Below are 19,785 nucleotides of genomic sequence, written 5' to 3'. Positions count from 1 at the left end.
CCAGATTCGGGGACAGTTTCTTCCCAGCTGTTATTAGGCAACTGAATCATCCTACCACAACCAGAGAGCAGTACTGTCTTCCTCTTTGATGACCCTTGGTCTATCCTTGTTTAAGAAAAAACTGCAGATGCTGGATAGATGAGGCTCTCACCAGTGTCTCTTCTATATTCCATAGCTCCGCTCTCACTCCTCATCCCCCCACTCGTAACAAGGACAGACTCCCCCTTGTCCTCACCTTCCACCCTACCCGCCGTCACTTTCAATAGATAATCCTCTGACATTTTCGCCACCTCCAACAGGATCCCACCTAGTCCCATCTTCCTGCACTCAGACCATAACCCTCCATTCCTTTCCCATCCATATACCTATCCAATTTATTTTTAAATGGTAAAATCGAACCTGCCTCTACTACTTCCACTGGAAGCTCACACCACACAGCTACCACTCTCTGAGTAAAGAAGTTCCCCCTCATGTTACCCCTAAACTTCTGTCCCTTCATTCTCAAGTCATGTCCCCTTGTTTGAATCTTCCCTACTCTCAGTGGGAAAAGCTTATCCACATCAACTCTGTCTATCCCTCTTATAACTTTAAAGACCTCTATCAAGTCCCCCTTTAACCTTCTGCGCTCCTTAGAATAAAGACCTATCTTGTTCAACCTTTCTTTGTAACTTAGGTGCTGAAACCCAGGCAACATTCTAATAAATCTCCTCTGTACTCTCTCTATTTTGTTGACATCCTTCCTATAATTTGGCGACCAGAATAGTACACCATACTCCAGAATTGGCCTCTGCAATGCCGTGTACAATTTTAACCATACATCCGAACTTCTATACTCAATGCTCTGATTTATAAAGGCCAGCACACCCAAAAGCTTTATTTACCACCCTATCTACATGAGATTCCACCTTCAGGGAATGCACAGTTGCACACACTATGCACAGTTATTCCTCGATCCCTCTGTTCTACTGCATTCCTCAATTCGTTACCATTTACCATGTACGTCCTATTTTGATTTGTCCTACCAAAATATAGAACCTCAGCATTAAACTCCATCTGCTATCTTTCAGCCCACTCTTCCTAAATCTCTCTGTAGACTTTGAAAATCTACTTCATTATCCACAACACCACCTATCTTAGTATCATCTGCATACTTACTAATCCAATTTACCACACCATCATCCAGATCATTGATGTATATGACAAACAACAGTGGACCCAACACAGATCCCTGAGGCACCCCACTAGTCATCGGCCTCCAACCTGACAAACGGTTATCCACCATGACTCTCTGGTATCTCCCATTCAGCCACTGTTGAATCCATCTTGCTACTCCACTAGTAATACCCAACAATGATCCTTCTTAACCAACCTTCCATGTGGAACCTTGTCAAAGGCCTTACTGAAGTCCATATAGACAACATCCACCGCTTTACCCTCATCAACTTCCCTAGTAACCTCTTCAAAAAAGATTAGTCAAACATGACCTTCCAGGCACAAATCCATGTTGAATGTTCCTAATCAGACCCTGTTTATCCAGATGATTATATATATTATCTCTGAGTATCCTTTCCATTAATTTACCCACCACTGACGTCAAACCAACAGGTCTATAATTGCTAGGTTTACTCTTAGAACCCTTTTTAAACAATGGAACAACATGCGCAGTACGCCAATCCTCCAGCACCATTCCCGTTTCCAATGACATTTGAAATATTTCTGTCATAGCCCCTGCTATTTCTACACTAACTTCCCTCAATGTCCTAGCGAATATCCTGTCAGGAACTGGAGACTTATCCACTTTTATATTTTTCAAAAGTGTCAGTACTTCCACTTCTTTGATCCTCATAGTTTCCATTGTTACCCTACCTCACATAATTCAATATCCTTCTCCTTGGTGAATACCGAAGAAAATAAATTGTTCAATATCTCCCCCATCTCTTTTGGCTCTGCAGATAGCTGTCCACTCTGACTCTCTAATGGACCAATTTTATCCCTCGTTATCCTTTTGTTATTAATATAGCTGTAGAAACCCTTTGGATTTACTTTCACCTTACTTGCCAAAGCAACCTCATATATTTTTTTAGCTTTTCTAATTTCTTTCTTAAGATTCTTTTTACATTCTTTATACTCCTCAAGCACCTCATTTACTCCATGTTGCCTATATTTATTGTAGATCTCTCTCCTTTTCTGAACCAAGCGTCCACTTTGCCTTGAAAACCATGGCTCTTTACAATTATTACTCTTTCCTTTCAACCGAACAAGGACATAAAGATTCTGTACTCTTAAAATTTCACCTTTAAATGTCCTCCATTTCTCTACTGCATCCTTCCCATAAACTCCTTTTAAATCCTTTCGCATCCCCTCAAAGTTAGCCTTTCTCCAATCAAAAATCTCAACCCTTGGTCCAGTTCTGACCTTTTCCATAATTATATTGAAACTAATGGTATTGTGATCACTGGACCCGAAGTGCTCCCCAACACATACCTCAGTCACCTGACCTGTCTCATTTCCTAACAGGAGGTCCAGCACTGCCCCTTCTCTAGTAGGTACCTCTATGTATTGCTACAAAAAACTATCCTGCACACATTTTACAAACTCCAAACCATCCAGCCCTTTTACAGAATGTGTTTCCCAGTGTATGTGTGGAAAATTGAAATCTCCCACAATCACTACCTTGTGCTTATTACTAATATCTGCTACCTCCTTACATATTTGCTCTTCCAATTCTCGCTCCCCATTAGGCGGTCTATAATACACCCCTATAAGTGTTGCTACACCTTTCCCATTTCTCAGTTCCACCCAAATAGCCTCCCTAGACGAGCCCTCTAATCAATCCTGCCAAAGCACTGCTGTAATATCTTCCCTGACAAGCAATGCAACACCTCCACCTCTTGCCCCTCCAATTCTATCACACCTGAAGCAACAAAATCCTGGAATATTTAGTTTCCAATCACAGCCATCCTGCAACCATGTTTCACTAATCGCCACAACATCATACTTCCAGGTGTCAATTCAGGCTCTAAGCTCATTCACTTTTCTTACAATGCGCCTAGCATTAAAATATACACATTTAAGAAATCCACCACCTCTTATTCTCTGTTTATTATCTTTTTCTTCTTTCTCCCCTACATGTTGGGTCTGAGTGCTACCATTCTCTGCCTCCTGCCTCACACACTGACTGCTAGCTTTCTCTATTTGAGTCCCTCCCCCCAACAGTTCAAGTTTAAAGTCTCCCGAGTAGCCTTTGCAAATCTCCCCCCAGGATATTGGTTCCCCTCGGGTTCAAGTGCAACGCGTCATTTTTGTACAGGTCCCACCTTCCCCAAAAGAGGTTCCAATGATCCAGAAACTTGAATCCCTGCCCTCTGCACCAGTCCCTCAGGCACGCATTTATCCTCCATCTCACTCCATTCCTACTCTCACTGTCGCGTGGCACAGGCAGTAATCCTGAGATTGTTACCTTCGCGGTCCTTCTCCTTAACTCTTTTCCTAACTCACTAAATTCTCCTTTCAGGACCTCTTCTCTTTTTCTACCTATGTCGTTGGTACCTATATGTACCACGACCTCAGGGTCCTCTCCCTCCCATTTCAGGATATCTTGGACATGTTCAGACACATCCCAGACCCTGGCACCAGGGAGGCAAACTACCATCCGGGTCTCCTGACCGCGTCCACAGAATCGCCTATCTGACCCCCTAACTATAGAGTCCCCTATTATTATTGTCTTCCTCTTCCTTTCCCTACCCTTCTGAGCAACAGGCCGGTCTCGGTGCCTGAGGCCCGGTCGCTGTCGCTACCCCCAGGTAGGCTGTCCCCCCCCCCCAACTGTACTCAAACAGGAGTACTTATTGTCAAGGTGTACAGCCTCTAGTCCGTGGCTCTGCCCCTTGCCCCTCCTAACCGTGACCCACTCGTCTGCCTCCTGTGATCTTGAAGTGACCACCTCTCTATAACTCCTCTCTATGACCTCCTCGCTCTCCCTGACCAGACAGAGGTCATCGAGTTGCTGCTCCAGGTTCCTAATATGGTCCATTAGGAGCCCCATCTCGACGCACCTGGCACAGATGTGGACGTCTGGAAGGCTATCAGACTCCATGACTTCCCACATCTGACATCCAGAACAGTAAACTGCCCTGGCACCCATACTCCCCCCTTACCTTAATTAAGGGGGGAGTGCAGGGAGTGCAAAAAGGAACTGCAGATGCAGAACCCCGGTACAAAATACAAAGTGCTGGAAGAAATCAGCAGGGCAGGTAGGATCTGTGGAGAGAATGGACATTCAATGTTGGAGGTTGGAGCCTTTGTCACAAATGTCACGTTGGAGAACAAAGTTATTTTTTCCCTCCTTCAGTTACCTCTTCCTTAACCACATACTGTAGATCTACATGCTGAGTCGATTAACAGGCTTCTAAAACGTAGCAGATTCCAGTTGTGACCACTAGGTGGTGCATCTGCAATTCTGGTCGTGTTGCAGATGTAAACTTGAATCCTGGCGTCACCCACAAAGAACTGGTGGCATTTTAGGAATTTTCCAAATCGATAATACAAATAAGATTGGGAAAGCAGGTAAATACGTATTATTCAGCATTTTAAAATGCAATACTACTTCCAGGATCACTAATAATTAATAGTTGTACTCTTAATTCTCAAGAGTGTTTACTTATTTCATGCGCTAGTCATAGGTATGTTGCAAAACATACCTGAAGCATTGCTGAAAATCTGTCCCAGCCCGTGTGCTAAACAGTCACTCTGTACTCACAGGCAGGTACGGGATACTGAGTTGGATGATCAGCCATGATCATATTGAATGGCGGTGCAGGCTTAAAGGGCCGAATGGCCTACTCTGCACCTAATTTCTATGTTTCTATGTTTAGATCTAGTAATTGAATTTTGTAATTAGCTATAATTAGGTAACTAACTAATTATATGCTTTAATTTCAAGTCATCTAAGTAAGATTGTTTCATATTTGTTTCAGAATGCATCAATCTATAATAACTGAAAATTTCTTTCAGTTCTCTTAATTTTTAAGAAAGTTATGGGCTTTTGACTGTCCTCGATCCCAGCTTTTGTGTTAAGTCAATGGAAAAGCAATAGGGAACAAGATGCTAATTTCCGAGTATGAAAATGGCCATAACTTTTTTAATACTGAAGAAATGAAAGTGAATTGGGTGTCAAATTAAACTTCTTTTTATGCTTTATCTGATGGGATAAATTACAGACTAGACTTTTAAAATCTCAAAATTTTGTAACATTGCTACTCACAGACTCTGCTACCAGAAGGCAGACTATTAAATCAATCTGGAGTTTAACACTGTCATTGTCACTACACAGACTCTGCTAACCAGAAAACAAATTATTGAGTCAGGGTGGAGTTTCAGTACACGGAACTCTGCTACCGGAATCCCACAGTAGGGATACCAGCCCCAGCGCTAACAGTCCATCTTCGACCTCTCTCGGCCGGTAACAACGTTTCCAATGGAAACGACACCCGTGGCAGTGACACTGGTCCTGGCGCTCCCTGCACAATACGCTGTTCCCAGCGGAGAGATACTGTCCTCACTATAAAGATGAACCCTCTCTGCTTCTCCGCTCATGCTTCGCATTCGTAGCTCCGGGACAGGATGTGCGCAGAGAGGGGTAAACAAACACACGAGGAATCTTCTCACAGAACATCTATGATCTTTGTCACAGAGAGCGGAGAGAGAATGGGAGGAAGGGAGATGGAGCAGGCAGGGAGAGAGGGAGGGAGGGAGAGAGAGAGAGGAGGGAGGGAAGAGAGAGAGGGAGGGAAGGGGAGAGAGGGGAGGAGAGGGCGGTGAGAAAGGGGGAGAGAGAGGGAGGGAAGGTGAGAGAGAGGAGGGTGAGAGGAAGGGGGAGAAAGGGTGGAAAGGAGAGAGAGGAACAGAGATGGGGAAGGAGAGAGGAGTGAGAAGGGGAGGGAGAGGAGAGAAGGGAGAGGGAGGGAAGAATGGACAATAAGAAGAGGCGAGGGTGGACACTGCGAAACAGAGGGGAGTGGAGAGAGGTCACAGAAGGAAAGAGTGGGGAGGAGAAGGGGGGAAGAGCGAGGGAAAGGACGGCGTCAGAACGAGAGACAGCAAGGGAGAGGGTAGAGAGATCGGGAGAGGAGAGAGAGAACTGCGGGGACAAGCGGGTCAGAACGCGAGGCTGTGAGAGGAGAGAGAGAGGGAGCGGGTGGGTCGGGGAGACGTGGGCAGACGGAGAGACTGAAATGAAGGAGAGATAAAGTAGCGAGAGAGAGAGAGAGAGAGAGAGAGAGAGAGAGAGGACGATGTGGGGGTTTACACTAGAGGCCGAGAGGAGGGACCAACAAAAAGATGATTTGTGTGGTATTTGGTAAAATAATAGCAATAGGGTGATTTCACAAAAGGTCACTGGAGCGTAGATCCTGATCCACGTGACCACAAATTATAACTGGAGGATACTCGTCACTTCCGGTAGATGTTAGTGAATGGGAAAACACGCACTTTCACACCCGTTAAAAACATCGAAAACGGACAGTTTTTGAGCTGCAATTTACTGTGCCAGTTGGGGTGACCGTGAGGCACAGCTACCTAAATTTACAGTCCAAAAACAAAATGGAAACTAAGGTAAATTCAAGAGGGAGCTGAAGGTGCAAAAACAGCGGAAGTGCTTAGCGGACATTTGCCGTGGAGATTTAAAGATCCAAAATATCGGGAATTATCGCGTTTGCTCACTGTATTTCATCAAAAGTAAGGCATTATTGACTTTTTTATCTTTATTCATTTGTTATATGAAAAGTTTTAAAAGTGAAAAATCTGTCAGTAAAGCAAAGATACTAGAGCGGAGGCGGAAGCCGGTTACGGAAATGGCGCTAAAGATCACCCATGACCTACTATGGCTTTTGCGTCGAGTGGACTAGCTGTGATCTCTGATTGTCGCATGTGACAAGTCACAGTAAAATTCTTTGCTTGCATACCCAAGGTATGCAAATAGTCACCATATAAAGGGTGCTTACAAAGTACAAAGTATCCCACGCCAGATCCATCCTTGTTCTCCCCCTCACGTCAGTCCCCCCACCGCCTTGCTGGTATCTGGAGAGTAACTCCAGATCTTTTAAAATCGCATTCAAGAAGGATGATGAACATACCAAGTACAGAGAGGCAATCAGTGGCTGTAGCAAGAAACAATTGAAAAACCTTTGACTATACCTCTGTCCTGGATAAAGTCACCCCTTGCTCCATCCAAAAGCAAAGAAGCCTGTCTAACCTCATTCTGACTGACAACAAGGCGGTTCACAGGCGAAATTCCTGCCGAAGTTAGCAAACTCAGTGGAGAGGAACTTCAATCATAAATTCACTTCCACAAGGGTATACCAGAGTTATATTATTCATAAGCATCCTCAAGAAATGAGAAAAAATATGATTTCATGATCAGCACAAGGGTCTCCCTACTGCCCACCACAGGGAAACTCCTCACGAGGGATTTCCAAAACCAATTCCTCCCAATGGCCAAAGAACTGGCCCTTGAACCACAGCAAGGATTGTGTCTATCTATAGGTACAATGGACATGATCTTCACCATGCACCATGGGTAACGCAAGGAGCAGCAGAACCGCCACCTGATAGGACCTTTGTGACCACATCAAAAGCTTTTGACTTTCACTTTGACTTCATTTGCCTGCAGAAATTCATCTTCTTGCATCTGGTTCAGGATGTCAAGCAAATTGTCATTTTAACCACCAGGTTATCCTCTCACATGCAACTTCTCCCTGTAGCTAAGACCGTCAAGTCCAAGCAACATCCTCGTAAATCATCTCCGCAGTCTTTACAGTTGAATGTCGTAGTTCCTATAACAAGGTGACCAAAACTGAACACAATACTCCAAATGCGGCCTCACAATCATCTTGTACAACTGTAACATAATATCCGAACTTCGATACTCAATACCTTGACTGATGAAGGCCAATGAACCAAAAGCTTTCTTGACAATCCTATCTATGTGTGATGTCACTTTCAAAGAACTATGTACCTGCACTTCAAGATCCCTCTGCTCTACAACTCTTTTCAGGGCTCGGCCTTTCACTGTGAAAGTCCTGTACTGGTTTGACTTCCCAAAATACAATATCTTGCACTTATCTGCATTAAAATTAATTTATCATTCTTCAGCCCTCTTGCCCAACTGATCAAGGTCCTGCAGTATATTTTGATAACCATCTCTGCTATCTACGATATCACTCACTTTAGTGTTATCTGCAAATTTACTAATCTTGTATATTCTCATTCAAATCATTGATCTAAGCCTCAAACAGTAATGGGTCCAGCACCGATTCCGCTAGTCTTGGGCCTCCAGTCTGAAAAATAACCCCACTATCACCTTCTGCTTTCTTTCATGAAGCTAATTCTTTATCCAGTCTGATAGCTCATAAAATCGTAAATGATAGGAGTAGAATTAGGCCATTCAGCCCTTCAGGTGTACTCTGGCATTCAATCATGGCTAATCTATCTTTCCTTCTCACCCTCGTTCTCCTCCCTTCTCCCCAAAACTCCTGACACCTGTACTAATCAAGAATCTATCAATCTGCCTTTAAAATATCTACTGACGTGACCTCCCCAGCCTTCTGTGGATTTGAATTCCACAGATATATCACCCTTTGACTAAAGAAATTCCTCCTCATCTTCTTCCTAAAGGTACGTCCTTTTATTCTGAGGCTCTGGCCTCTGGCCCTAGACTCTATCTCTAGTGGAAACATCCTCTTTACATCCACTCTATCCAGGCCTTTCACTATTTGATGTTTCAATGAGGTGTCCCCTCATCCTTCTAAACTAATTTCAATGGGGTCTCTCCTCATCCATCTAAATGCTTCCTGGCTAGCTCTCCTAGGTCTTCCTGGATCCCATGTGATCTAACCTTCCAGAGCAGCTTCCATGTGGAATCTTATCAAAGGTCTTGTTGAAGTCTTTAGTGTTATCTGCAAACTTACCAATCAATGGTTTTGCTCTCATCAACCATTTTAGTTACTTCTTCTAAAATCTCAATCAGATTTGTAAGTCACAATCTCCCACATACAAAACTATGCAGACTATCCCTAATCAGCCCACCTATCCAAATGCATGTGTATCTTATCCCTTGGAATATACCTTTTGACTTAGTCTGCTGCAAGCAGGACCCAAACACATCCATGCAAGGACTTTATAAAAACAGATATTTTAATATGACATCTGAAAGGTAGTGAACCAATGCATGTAAAGCTCGGTGGATAGAGAAATATTTTCGTCATTACCAGGGATCAGATAATTGTGTAGTGAAAACACATCTCCTGGAATTCTTTTGGAGACATTCCACATTTCCTGGAATATATTTAAAAGTTAATGTAAAATAGTATGTTTGATTTTGGTGAAAAATCACTTCCATTGACCCCAAAGCTACTTTCCAAACACATTAAAACACGAGACAGATGAGGCTAAGTGACAGATATTGAAAACTCCACCTCTGGGCTCCTTCAGACTGTCATAATGACTTTCTTTCTGTCAGTTGCTTTACGTATGTTATTAATCATCCTCCTTTTTAGCAGTGATTGTGAAAATGTTACTTGTTTTGATAGAATCTTATTTAAAGTTATAGTCAGCAATCTAATTTTGCAAACCTTTTGGTCAGAGGAGGCCACATTTAATTATAAAACAACCAACGGAAGGTGAGCATTCCTATTCCTGTTATAGTTATTTTCAAAAATCATTAATATACATTTATTTACCATGTGCATGCACAGTGATGCAGCAGTAGAGTTGCTGTCTTACCGCACCAGAGACCTGGGTTTGATTCTGACCACGGGTGTTGTCTGTACGTTTTCCCTGTGACCTGCGTAGGTTTTCTCCGGGTGCTCCGACTTCCTCCCATATTCCAAACATGTACAGGTTTGTAGGTTAATTGACTTAGGTAAAATTGTAAATTGGCAATAGTGCGTTGGTGTGCAGGGATCGCTGGTCGGTGCAGACTCGGTTGGCCACAGTGTATCTCTAAACTAAATTAGATATCATTAACTCACCTAAATTGTACAGATGCTACTTAGTTAATGAGTTGATATTCTCTTTTTAATGTGTCAGTTTTATCCAATCACCATGGAGAAAGTTTAAAACTTTATGAAACTATGAGGTTGTACAAGACGTTGGTGAACCAAACCAGTTGTACAAGACATTGTTGAGGCCACAATTGGAATATTTAGTCACCCTGCTAGAGGCAATTTGCCATTAAGCTGAAAAGAGTGCAAGGTATTTTACCAGGATGTTGCCAGTACACGAGGGCCAGATCTACAGGAAGAGGTTATATAGGCTGGAACTTTATCTTTTAGAGGACAGGAGGCTATGGTTTGATCTTAGAGCGGTGTATAACATCATGAATTAATAGATGGGGTGAATTCATAGTCTTTTTCCTGGGTTAGGGATAAAGAGGTCAGGAGCAAGGTTCAAGGTGAGAGGGGAAAGATTTAATAGGAATCTAAGGGGCAACATTTTCCACACAAAGGTCGAAAGGTATATGGAAGGAGCAGCCAGAGGAAGTAATTGAGGCAAATACATGAATATTTAAAAGATTTTAAAAGATATTTGCACAGGAACGTGTTAATGGAGGTTTGGAGGGATATGGGTCAAACACAGGCACATGAGACTAGTTTAGATGGGGCATCTTGGCAGCATGGATCAATTGGAGCTGAAGGGCCTATTTCCTGCTCTATGACTATGACTGAATCATTTCAAATTCATTGGTGTTTGAAGATTCATTTTTCTACAGCATGAATATGCCTCGAAGTCTTGAACAATCTTAAGTATAGAGATTCCATTTTGCTTTGGAAATACTTTGATGTTATATTTCTCAAAGCTGAAAACCAAAAACACCAAAGATTTGATAATTTTCACCCAAATCAAATTGAACAAAGACACTGTCCTCTGCTTCAATAGCCAATACACACAAAAAACTTGATTTATTTCTTAATGATAAATTCTAATCATTGAGAAGCAATATTTTACATAAAATCAAGGTTTTATCAAGAGAACGTCTCTGCTCTTAAAGAACCTTTCATGTATAACAGTTAGGGAACAATTGACAAAATTAAACTCGAATAAACCACTCTATTCTCTGCAGAAGTTTCCTTTAATGATTCCATTGTAAATTGATGGTTGAATTTGACACATCTGTATCAGTTTGCATAGGAGACCTGATACCACACATGTGGTTTTTTTGACATAAATTGTAAACGAGCTCACCTGAGGGCTGCGGTCGATAATTTAAAATCTGCTTTTAGTAGAAGGAAGAGATAAGGCTTTGAGTAAAATAGTAGAACATAAAATTAATTTAAATCATTTAAATTAACATGCTGCCATTAACATGTTTTTAATCTATTTTTATTGGAATACAAGACTTTCATTACGATTAATGATAGAGAAATACGAGAAAGCCGCATAAAGCTGAAAGAGTTGAATTTGTTGAACAGAGCGACCTAGGGGTACAATACATGGTTCACTAAAAGTGACAACACAGGTCTACAGAATAGTGACCAAGGCTTTCGCAGGCTTGCCCTCATGGCCATAATATTCGACTGTATTTGGAATATTGTGCGCAGTTCCCATTACCATGGATGTGATAAAGCCAGAAATGGTGCAAAAAAGATTCAGAAGGACATTGTCTGGACTGGAGAACTTGAGCTGCAAGGACTCTATTGACTCTATGACTCTATGAGTGTTTTGGAGGCTGGAATTGTTTCCCCTGGAGTGAAGGGGGTTGAGTGGTGACCTAATAGGTTTAAGAAAATTATGAGGGAGAGACATTGATAGGGTAGATAGTCACAGTTCTTTTCCTAGGGTACATACATTAAAAATTAAATGGCATTCTTTAAGGTGAGAGGGGAAAGATTTGAAAGGATTCTGAGGGGCAAGTTTATTACACAAAGGCTGCTGGGTTTCGGGAATGTACTGTCAGTGGAGGTGGTAGACGCAGGTTGGATTATTGGGTTATTGGATTACTTTGAAGGTTTTTGATCAATACATGTTCATAGTTTTGTGAATTATAAAGTAAATAATTTAGTGTACCGCCAGAAACTCAAGTGTCATAAGTTTTATTGGCCTTCCATCACAGCGATGTGATGGATGTTTATGTAAAATGTAAATTGTGTTGTGTCTTGGGTCTATTTGTTTGTAATGTATGGCTGCAGAAACGGCATTTCGTTTGGACCTCAAGGGGTCCAAATGACAATTAAATTGACTCTTGACTCTTAATAAACGTTCACAGATACAAAATGTGTAATTACATGCGTTCAACATAAAATAAGGTGAAATTAATTGTAGCTCAACAACGTAAACTTCCTTTAATATTAATATGAAACTCAAGTGGCATAGCTAATTTAAGGCAGGAAATAGTTAAAATGTGCATAGGTATGTGACGTGGAAGCATTCAGACAAGAGGTAGCTCTATACTTGACAGCTCACCAGCAGAAATACAATTGACCTTTAGGATTGTCTCATTGAAACAACATAATTTCATCCAAGGATTTCCATCTTAAATGAGGTGTGACCTTTTGATGTGGGAGACGTATCTATTTGCAGCTAATTTCATAATTAGTTAACTAATAATAGTAAATACATTTGTCTTTGGGCTAAACAGCATGTAAACTGACAGAAATCTGAAAGGCAGTGATGTATTTTGACCACAGATTTGTGATATCAAAATGCCCCCAAAAACCCCATATTTTACCTTATGGTAGTCGTAAGGAACGATAAATACAAAAAAAGTAAAGAAATAAGATAAATATAACAATGTTACATGAGAAATTTAGAAATACATACATTAAGATCAAAATGGCATTATTTTGAAGCATTTGAATCAATATTTTGTATTGAACCTTTTGATGTTTATTATGATGTTTACAGAGTACTGTGTTTACATATCTGTTGTGCTGCTGCAAGTTAAGGGGCTGTCCCACTTGGGCGACCTAATCCGCGAGTTTCGGCGAGTTTGCCCTCGACTCATACTCACAGCATGGTCGACACGAGGTCGTAGGAGGTCTTTGTAACTCTCCTTCATGCTTGAGAGTAGTCTCCACGTACTCGAGGCCTCATCTAGGTCATGCCGTATTTTTCAACATGTTGAAAAATGGCCGCGAGTAAAAAAAGGTTGCCATGGGAAAAATCAATACTTTTTTCACTCGTAGGTTTAGTCGTAATAGGTCGTAGTAGATCAGCATGTTAGTCGTAGGTAATCGAGGGTAGTCGAAGGTAGTCAAAAGATCGTAGATAGTCTTCATCATAGTCGAAGGGAAGTCGAAGGGAGGTCGAAGGAGACCGAAGGATGTCTTCTTCGCTCTCCACTATTCGGTGTCCAATTTTCCTGAAGTTAGTCGTAGCTAGTCAAAGCTAGTCTTCAACATAGTCGAAGAAGGTCGAAGGAGGTCTTCTACATAGTCGAAGGAAGTCTTCAACATGACATTTTTTCAAACTCTCCTAAACTCTTCTTAACTCGCCAATTAGGTCGCCCAAGGTGGACAGCCCCTTAAGAATGTCATTGTTTAATTTCAGGACCTCTGATAATAAAAACACTCTTGACTCTTGACCCTTGATCAATATATGATTAAAGTGTCCTGAATTATAAAATAAAATGCTTAATGCGTGGCAGCATGAATAGAAGCTATTGTTACATAAGTATTTTCAAGTTGTTTTCAATATCACTGTATAACATGTACTCAATATAAAATAAGATGGAATTAATTGCAGCTTAACTTAAAATGCATGTATTTAAATATTAAAAAGATGCACTCAAATGCCTAAGCTACAGTAATTTAAGAAAGGAAATATTTACACTAGTATGTGTTTAACAAATGTAGAAAAATTCAGTCAATAGATTACTCTATTCTTGACGGCTTGTTCACAGAAGTGTAGTTGACTTTAAGAATTCACAAGGAACTGCATATGCTGGAATCTTGAGCAAAACTAAATTGCTGGAGGAACTCAGCAGGTCATACAGCATCTGTGGAGGGATTGGACAGGTGATATTTCAGGTCAGGACCCATCTTCACACTTTAAGGATTGCCTCATTAGATCAATATAAGATCCCAGTTGAAATTGGTTTGATCTATATATTTGTCAATTCATTTGAAAAATCATTGACTTTAAATGTTTTTTTATTCTCCCTGCACAGATATTGCTTGGCTTGTTGAATACTTTCAGCATTTTTAGTTTTTAATTCTAAATAGAGAAGATTTTTTGTCCAACAAAAGTCTCTTTCATCTCTTGGTCCAGGGAATATTTACCCAGAATTCTGTTCAGGTTGTGGATTCATTATTTAAGTATTTCTGTCACGGTAAATTTTGCTTGCTTTAAGTTAAAAAAAAGTAGTTTTGCGTAAAGGTCATAGCAATGTGAATAATTGATTTGGATATTGATGATGAAAAACATTTTGATTCACCCTGATTTGAACAAATGAAATGTTGATATTTGTTCTGTGCATCACTTTTTAAAAAAAAATTAATAGATCTGTGTGACTTTTAGAAAGACAGTGCGATGTGGTTTAAATTTATAAAATGTGCTGGGATCATGGGGATCCGTAAAGTAAGGTGATCACGGAGCTTGAATCCACTGTATTTGAAATATTTTTTGATCACACCCTGATAATTTATCAATTTTAAATCGTGAACAACTTTTGATATAAGTAAATAAATATCTTTCAAATGCAAACTTCAAAACACCATGTAGGTCTTTTGAAGACAAAAAATTCTGGTCACCAAACTAAGGATCTGTGTGACTTTTACAGAAAGTTTTAACTGGGATGTTGTGCGATGTGGAAAGGCTTAAATTTCATAGAGCCATGTGACCTTTTGGCCCAACTTGCCCATGGCCATCCGTAAAGTAAGGTGACCTGCCAGTATTTGGTCCATAGCTTGTCAATCCATGTACTGCAGATAGATGAAATATTTTAAAGGACTCAGTGCAGATTTAGTACAAAAAACAAGAAACAAACAAAAACAGGGGGGGGGGGATAGGTGCACATTTATCAATTTTAATATTGTGAACAACTTTTGATGAATTAATAAGTTAAATCGGAAAAACTATACTTTTCTGAGTCTATTTGTCCTGGATTTGATGCACCTATACTTAGCAGGTCGAACAATACCAGGATGGGAGCTGTCTTTGATGGTCTTATTTGCCCTGCTAAGGCAGCGGGAGGTGTAGATGTCAATCAGGGAGGGGAGAGGGCAACCAATGATCTTCTGTGCTGTCACCCTCTGAAGCCTCTCCCTGTCTGCCATGGTGCAGCTGCCATACATGCTGGAAGGTATGTGCAGGCTCTTGAACGGTAGAAGGTCAGCAGGTAGACTGAGGACCCTCAGGAAGTGCAGTTGCTGAGCCTTCTTGATGACCGGTCGTGTGTCCGAGGATATTTTGGACGCCGAGAAACCGGAAGGCGTTGACCCTCTCCACACACTCGCCGCTGATGTGTAGGGGGACTAAGTCGGTGATGCCTCCTGAAGTCGACAATGAGCTCTTTTGCTGGGGTCAGAGCCAGATGTTTTTGAGCATAGAGGACTTCCTCTCTGTAGGTGTCGTCTCCCTTTGAAATAAGTCCGACTACAGTAGTGTCGTCCTTTTGATGCGGTTGTTGTTGTGGGCCGGACTACTGTGACCCAGCACACAGCCCTGTGGGGAGCCAGTACTCAACCTGCGCGTGGAGGAGAGGTGGGGGCCGAGTCTCACAGTCTGGGGCCGGTTGGTGAGGAAATCTTTTATCCAGGCACATGTGAGAGTGGGGAGGCCGAGAGTGACCAGTTTACCAATGAGAATGTCCGGAATGATTGTATTGAAAGCTGAGCTATAATCCACAAAGAGCATCCGAGTCTAACTGTTTCTTAAATGTTGGGATAGTTCCTGCCTCAACTAACTTCTCTGGAAGCTTGTTCCATACACCCACCATCCTTTGTGTGAAAAGGTTACCCCTCATTTCCTGTTAAATATTTTCCCCTTCACCTTAAACCTATGTCCTCTGGTCCTCAATTCTCCTACTCTAGGCAAGAGACTCTGTGCATCGACCCGATCTATCCCTCTCATGGTCTTATACACCTTTATAAGATCACCCCTTATCCTCCTGCACTCCAAGGAACACCGGCCAACATGTCCCAGTCTACTCAACCTCTGCCCATAGCTCAGACCCTCTAGTTCTGGCACCAACCTCATAAATCTTCTTTGTATTCTTTCCAGCTTGACAACATCTTTCCTATAACACGGTGCACAGAACTGAATCCAATACTCTAAATCTGGCCTCACCGACGTCTTACACAACTGCAACATTATCTTCCAACTTCTATACTCAATACTCTGGCTGATGAAGGCCAATGTGCAATTTTTCACAACCATCTTCACTACCTGCAAAACCACCCACTTTTGTATCATCTGCAAACTTGCTAATCTTGCCTTGTATGTTCTCATTCAAATCATTGATATAGATGGCAAACAGTAATGGGCCCAGCACCGAACCCTGAGGCACACCACTAGTCACAGGCTTCCAGTCCGAGAAGCAACCTTTCACCCTCACCCTCTGGTGTATAGAATGGGCCATAATCGGGCAGATTGGATTAGTGTGGAAGGGCAAGCAGGTCAGCAGCATGGGCAGGGCCCATTTCTGTCCTGTACAACAATGACTGTAACACTTAAACATTCATCAGTATGTGTAATGCATCAAAAAAAAACACAATTGACTTGATGGTGGCAGTGGATCAGGAATTGCATGAAAGGGTGGTAGAGACAGAAACCCTTGTACTTAGAGCTGTGATCCACAAGACTCTGGACTGAGTGGCTGACGATGAGATTGCCTGGCTGGCCTTTGGACCTTTGACCAGCACAGACACAATGGACTGTATTCTCTTTAGTTCTGTATTCCAAATACTCTATGATTCCAACATGATATCATCAATCAAATTCTCTTGGTTTTAGTTTTTCAATGAGAAACCATCTTTTATATTATTTAATAGCATTTACTAAAATTGCATGAATAAGAATGAAGCAAAATGCTGCTAACATTCTGGTTGAGATCTACATTGAAATATAGTGGGGACTAATTAAGCACTGGGTAGTAGAATTGTTGATTTCCAGCTAACAATCTAAAAATACAATTTATTTTGAACTGTGTATTTGAGATATTGTAAGTATTAGTAACAATGATAGAAATCAACAAAAAATGTTGCATTTACAATCTCTCTATCTCTCTACAAGTATCATCTAAGTTTTGATTTCTGGAGTCAACCTTTAACTTCCCTTGCACACAGTTGTATCCTGAACTTGATGGAAGGTTCCTGTGAAATTGCCAGCTCGTAAGGAATGTTGTTTTATTATGTACAATCTGACAAAACGACTTCCTCCACCAACAATTCTGCTCCCCAATGAAAGTTCTGCTGAAAGGCCATCAACCTGAGATGTTAATTTTATTTCTCTCTCGCTAGAGGCTCTCTGAGCTGCTGAGCATTTCAAGCACTTTCTGTTCTTATTCTGTCCCCCCCCCCCCCCCCCCCACAAAAAAATTGGCCAGAATGACAGAGCCCAACCATCTTCTTCAGAAAGAAAATATCTCAAGACTTGCAGTGAGTGGTCTACTATTTACGACCTCTTCATTATCCTGGCTGCATTGCATGTCACGGCTGCAGCATGACAAGGAGGGGCTAGAGGAGTGTGGTGCAGATGAAGGAGCAGAAGAGGACGTGTTCTATTCTTCCATCGGAGTAAAGTTATAAGGTCACAAATGCTGGAGCAAAAATAGGCCATTCAGCCCATGAAGTCTACTCTGCCACAGTCATGGCTGATCTATCTCTCTCTCCTAACTCCATTCTCCTTGTTCCCATAGCCCCTGACACCTGTACTAATCAAGAATCTATCTATCTCTGCCTTAAAAATATCCATTGATGTTCTCCACAGCCTTCTGTGGCAAAGAATCCCATAAAATCACCACTCTCTGACTAAAGAAATTCCTCCTCCTTCCTAAAGGAACGTCCTTTAATTCTGAGGCTATGACCACTAGTCCTAGGCTCTCCCACTGATGGAAACATCCTCTCCATATCCACTCTATCCAAGCCTTTCACTATCCGGTAAGTTTCAATGAGGTCCCCCCTCATCCATCTAAACTCCAGCGAGCACAGGTCCAGTGCCATCAAACGCTCATCATATGTCAATCCACTCATTCCTGGGATTCCTTGTGAACCTCCTCTGGACCCTCTCCAGAGCCAGCACCTCCTTCCTCAGATATGAGGCCCATATTAGTATGAATTTAAAGAAACTTTTGTCAACTTTATTTCATTTATTTTGAATTATTTTATTATTATTTATACATCCATTAAGTAGAGCAGAAAATGCTGGAGGGGAGGTGTGATTGATCAACATCTGGAAAGTAAAAAATACCATTCTGGGTACAAGTATAAGCATATTAGGCTGATGAATATAACTTCCAAATATTACTGTGGCTTTATTTTATCCTGACACTGGCAGCATTTCATCTGGTTTTAATTTTCAAATATATTTGGCTTTTTCTTTGATTATAATAATTTAATATTTAAAAGCAAATAAATCATGTATCGCTGCAGAAAACTTGGTACCTGTTTCCTCTTGTCAGATTAATTATGAATCACAACTCAATTCATTTTATAACATATTAATTTTGCCAGTGTTTTCTGTATATCCTTTTTAGATCAGAGATTTTAGTTATTCCTTTAGGATGAATACAATTTTCTTTCCATTGCTTCATCTGCCTTTTCAAATATAATCTAATATAATCCTAATAGTCTTACTCCAATGGCACTGAATAAATATACATCTAAGTTTGTGTCAGAAATACCTTATGTATTCTGCACTAATGTAATCGCCAACATGTTCCCTCAGTTTGTTGGGCAGAGGGACAGACAAGATCTTGAGGAGCAGCTTCAGCGAGTCATTACAGTCACTTCACTTGAAAAGACATCACTGTAGCTGTCAAGATGAGATCTTTTGAGGTATGCATTTCTTTTCAATGGGCTTAGATCCATTAGGAATATTTCAATTTGTTCTTGTTTAAGTTATGCAAATTACATTTCTTCCTTTGAAAATCAAACACAGGAGCCGTACAGCCCCTGGAGCCTGCGCTGCTTTTCAACAAGGCCACGGTTGACCCTTGGCCTCAAAACTTGAGGACCGGGAAGCGTGATGTTATATTACCTCTGTGCTTATGCATTTAAAATAGTAATAATCACAAAAAAAATGCACGAACGGCAAGCAAATAAATGTTTATTATTTATCAAGAGACTGTTTCTACTGTTTTTTGAATTAGACTTCTGATCTGTGGATTAATATGTACTGACACTGGAAATAATTTTAGAACATTGTAATCTAGCTTCAAGAAGGAATTAAAACAATATACAATGGATACTCAATAAACAGATATACTGGACATGTTATAATGTCATTCTGAATCAATGACACTTCACAAGATGGCAACATCTCCAAGGACTCCTGGTATGGGAGGTAGCCCATGTCAAATGGCTAGTAAGGCAGCCAAAGATCTGTGTTAAAGATGTTAATAAAATAAATTTCAATACTGAATAGATGAGTGCGAACTCGATGACAGAAGTGCATGGTATCATTAGCTGCGGATGGGGTTGTACTGTCATGACAAGGATTGGTTTCAACAGCTCCATGGCAGATATCAGCATTGTAAATAAGATTACAGAAGCAGACTATGGCACTTCTGACTGGCTCAGTCTTTCCTAAATTGGCTTGCATATCATCAAAGGAAATGAACGATTGGTG

At 41.1% G+C, this 19,785-nt stretch overlaps 1 protein-coding gene across 1 annotated transcript in view; it reads left to right on the top strand.

The window, feature by feature from the left end:
* Positions 1 to 18,996, top strand: part of LOC129696250 (tripartite motif-containing protein 54-like) — a 75,173-nt gene extending 56,177 nt beyond the window's left edge. The window contains exon 10 of the mRNA XM_055633967.1: positions 18,883 to 18,996. Within this exon, the coding sequence (XP_055489942.1) occupies positions 18,883 to 18,969 (87 nt within the window). The 3' untranslated portion in view covers positions 18,970 to 18,996. The remainder of the gene's footprint in view (positions 1 to 18,882) is intronic.
* Positions 18,997 to 19,785: the final 789 nt, after the last annotated feature.

The sequence above is a fragment of the Leucoraja erinacea genome, chromosome 4, assembly GCF_028641065.1.
Source record: "Leucoraja erinacea ecotype New England chromosome 4, Leri_hhj_1, whole genome shotgun sequence".
In the NCBI taxonomy this organism is placed as follows: Eukaryota; Metazoa; Chordata; class Chondrichthyes; order Rajiformes; family Rajidae; genus Leucoraja; species Leucoraja erinaceus.
Note: the sequence above shows the minus strand (reverse complement) of the source record. Positions and strands in the feature narration are given on the sequence as shown.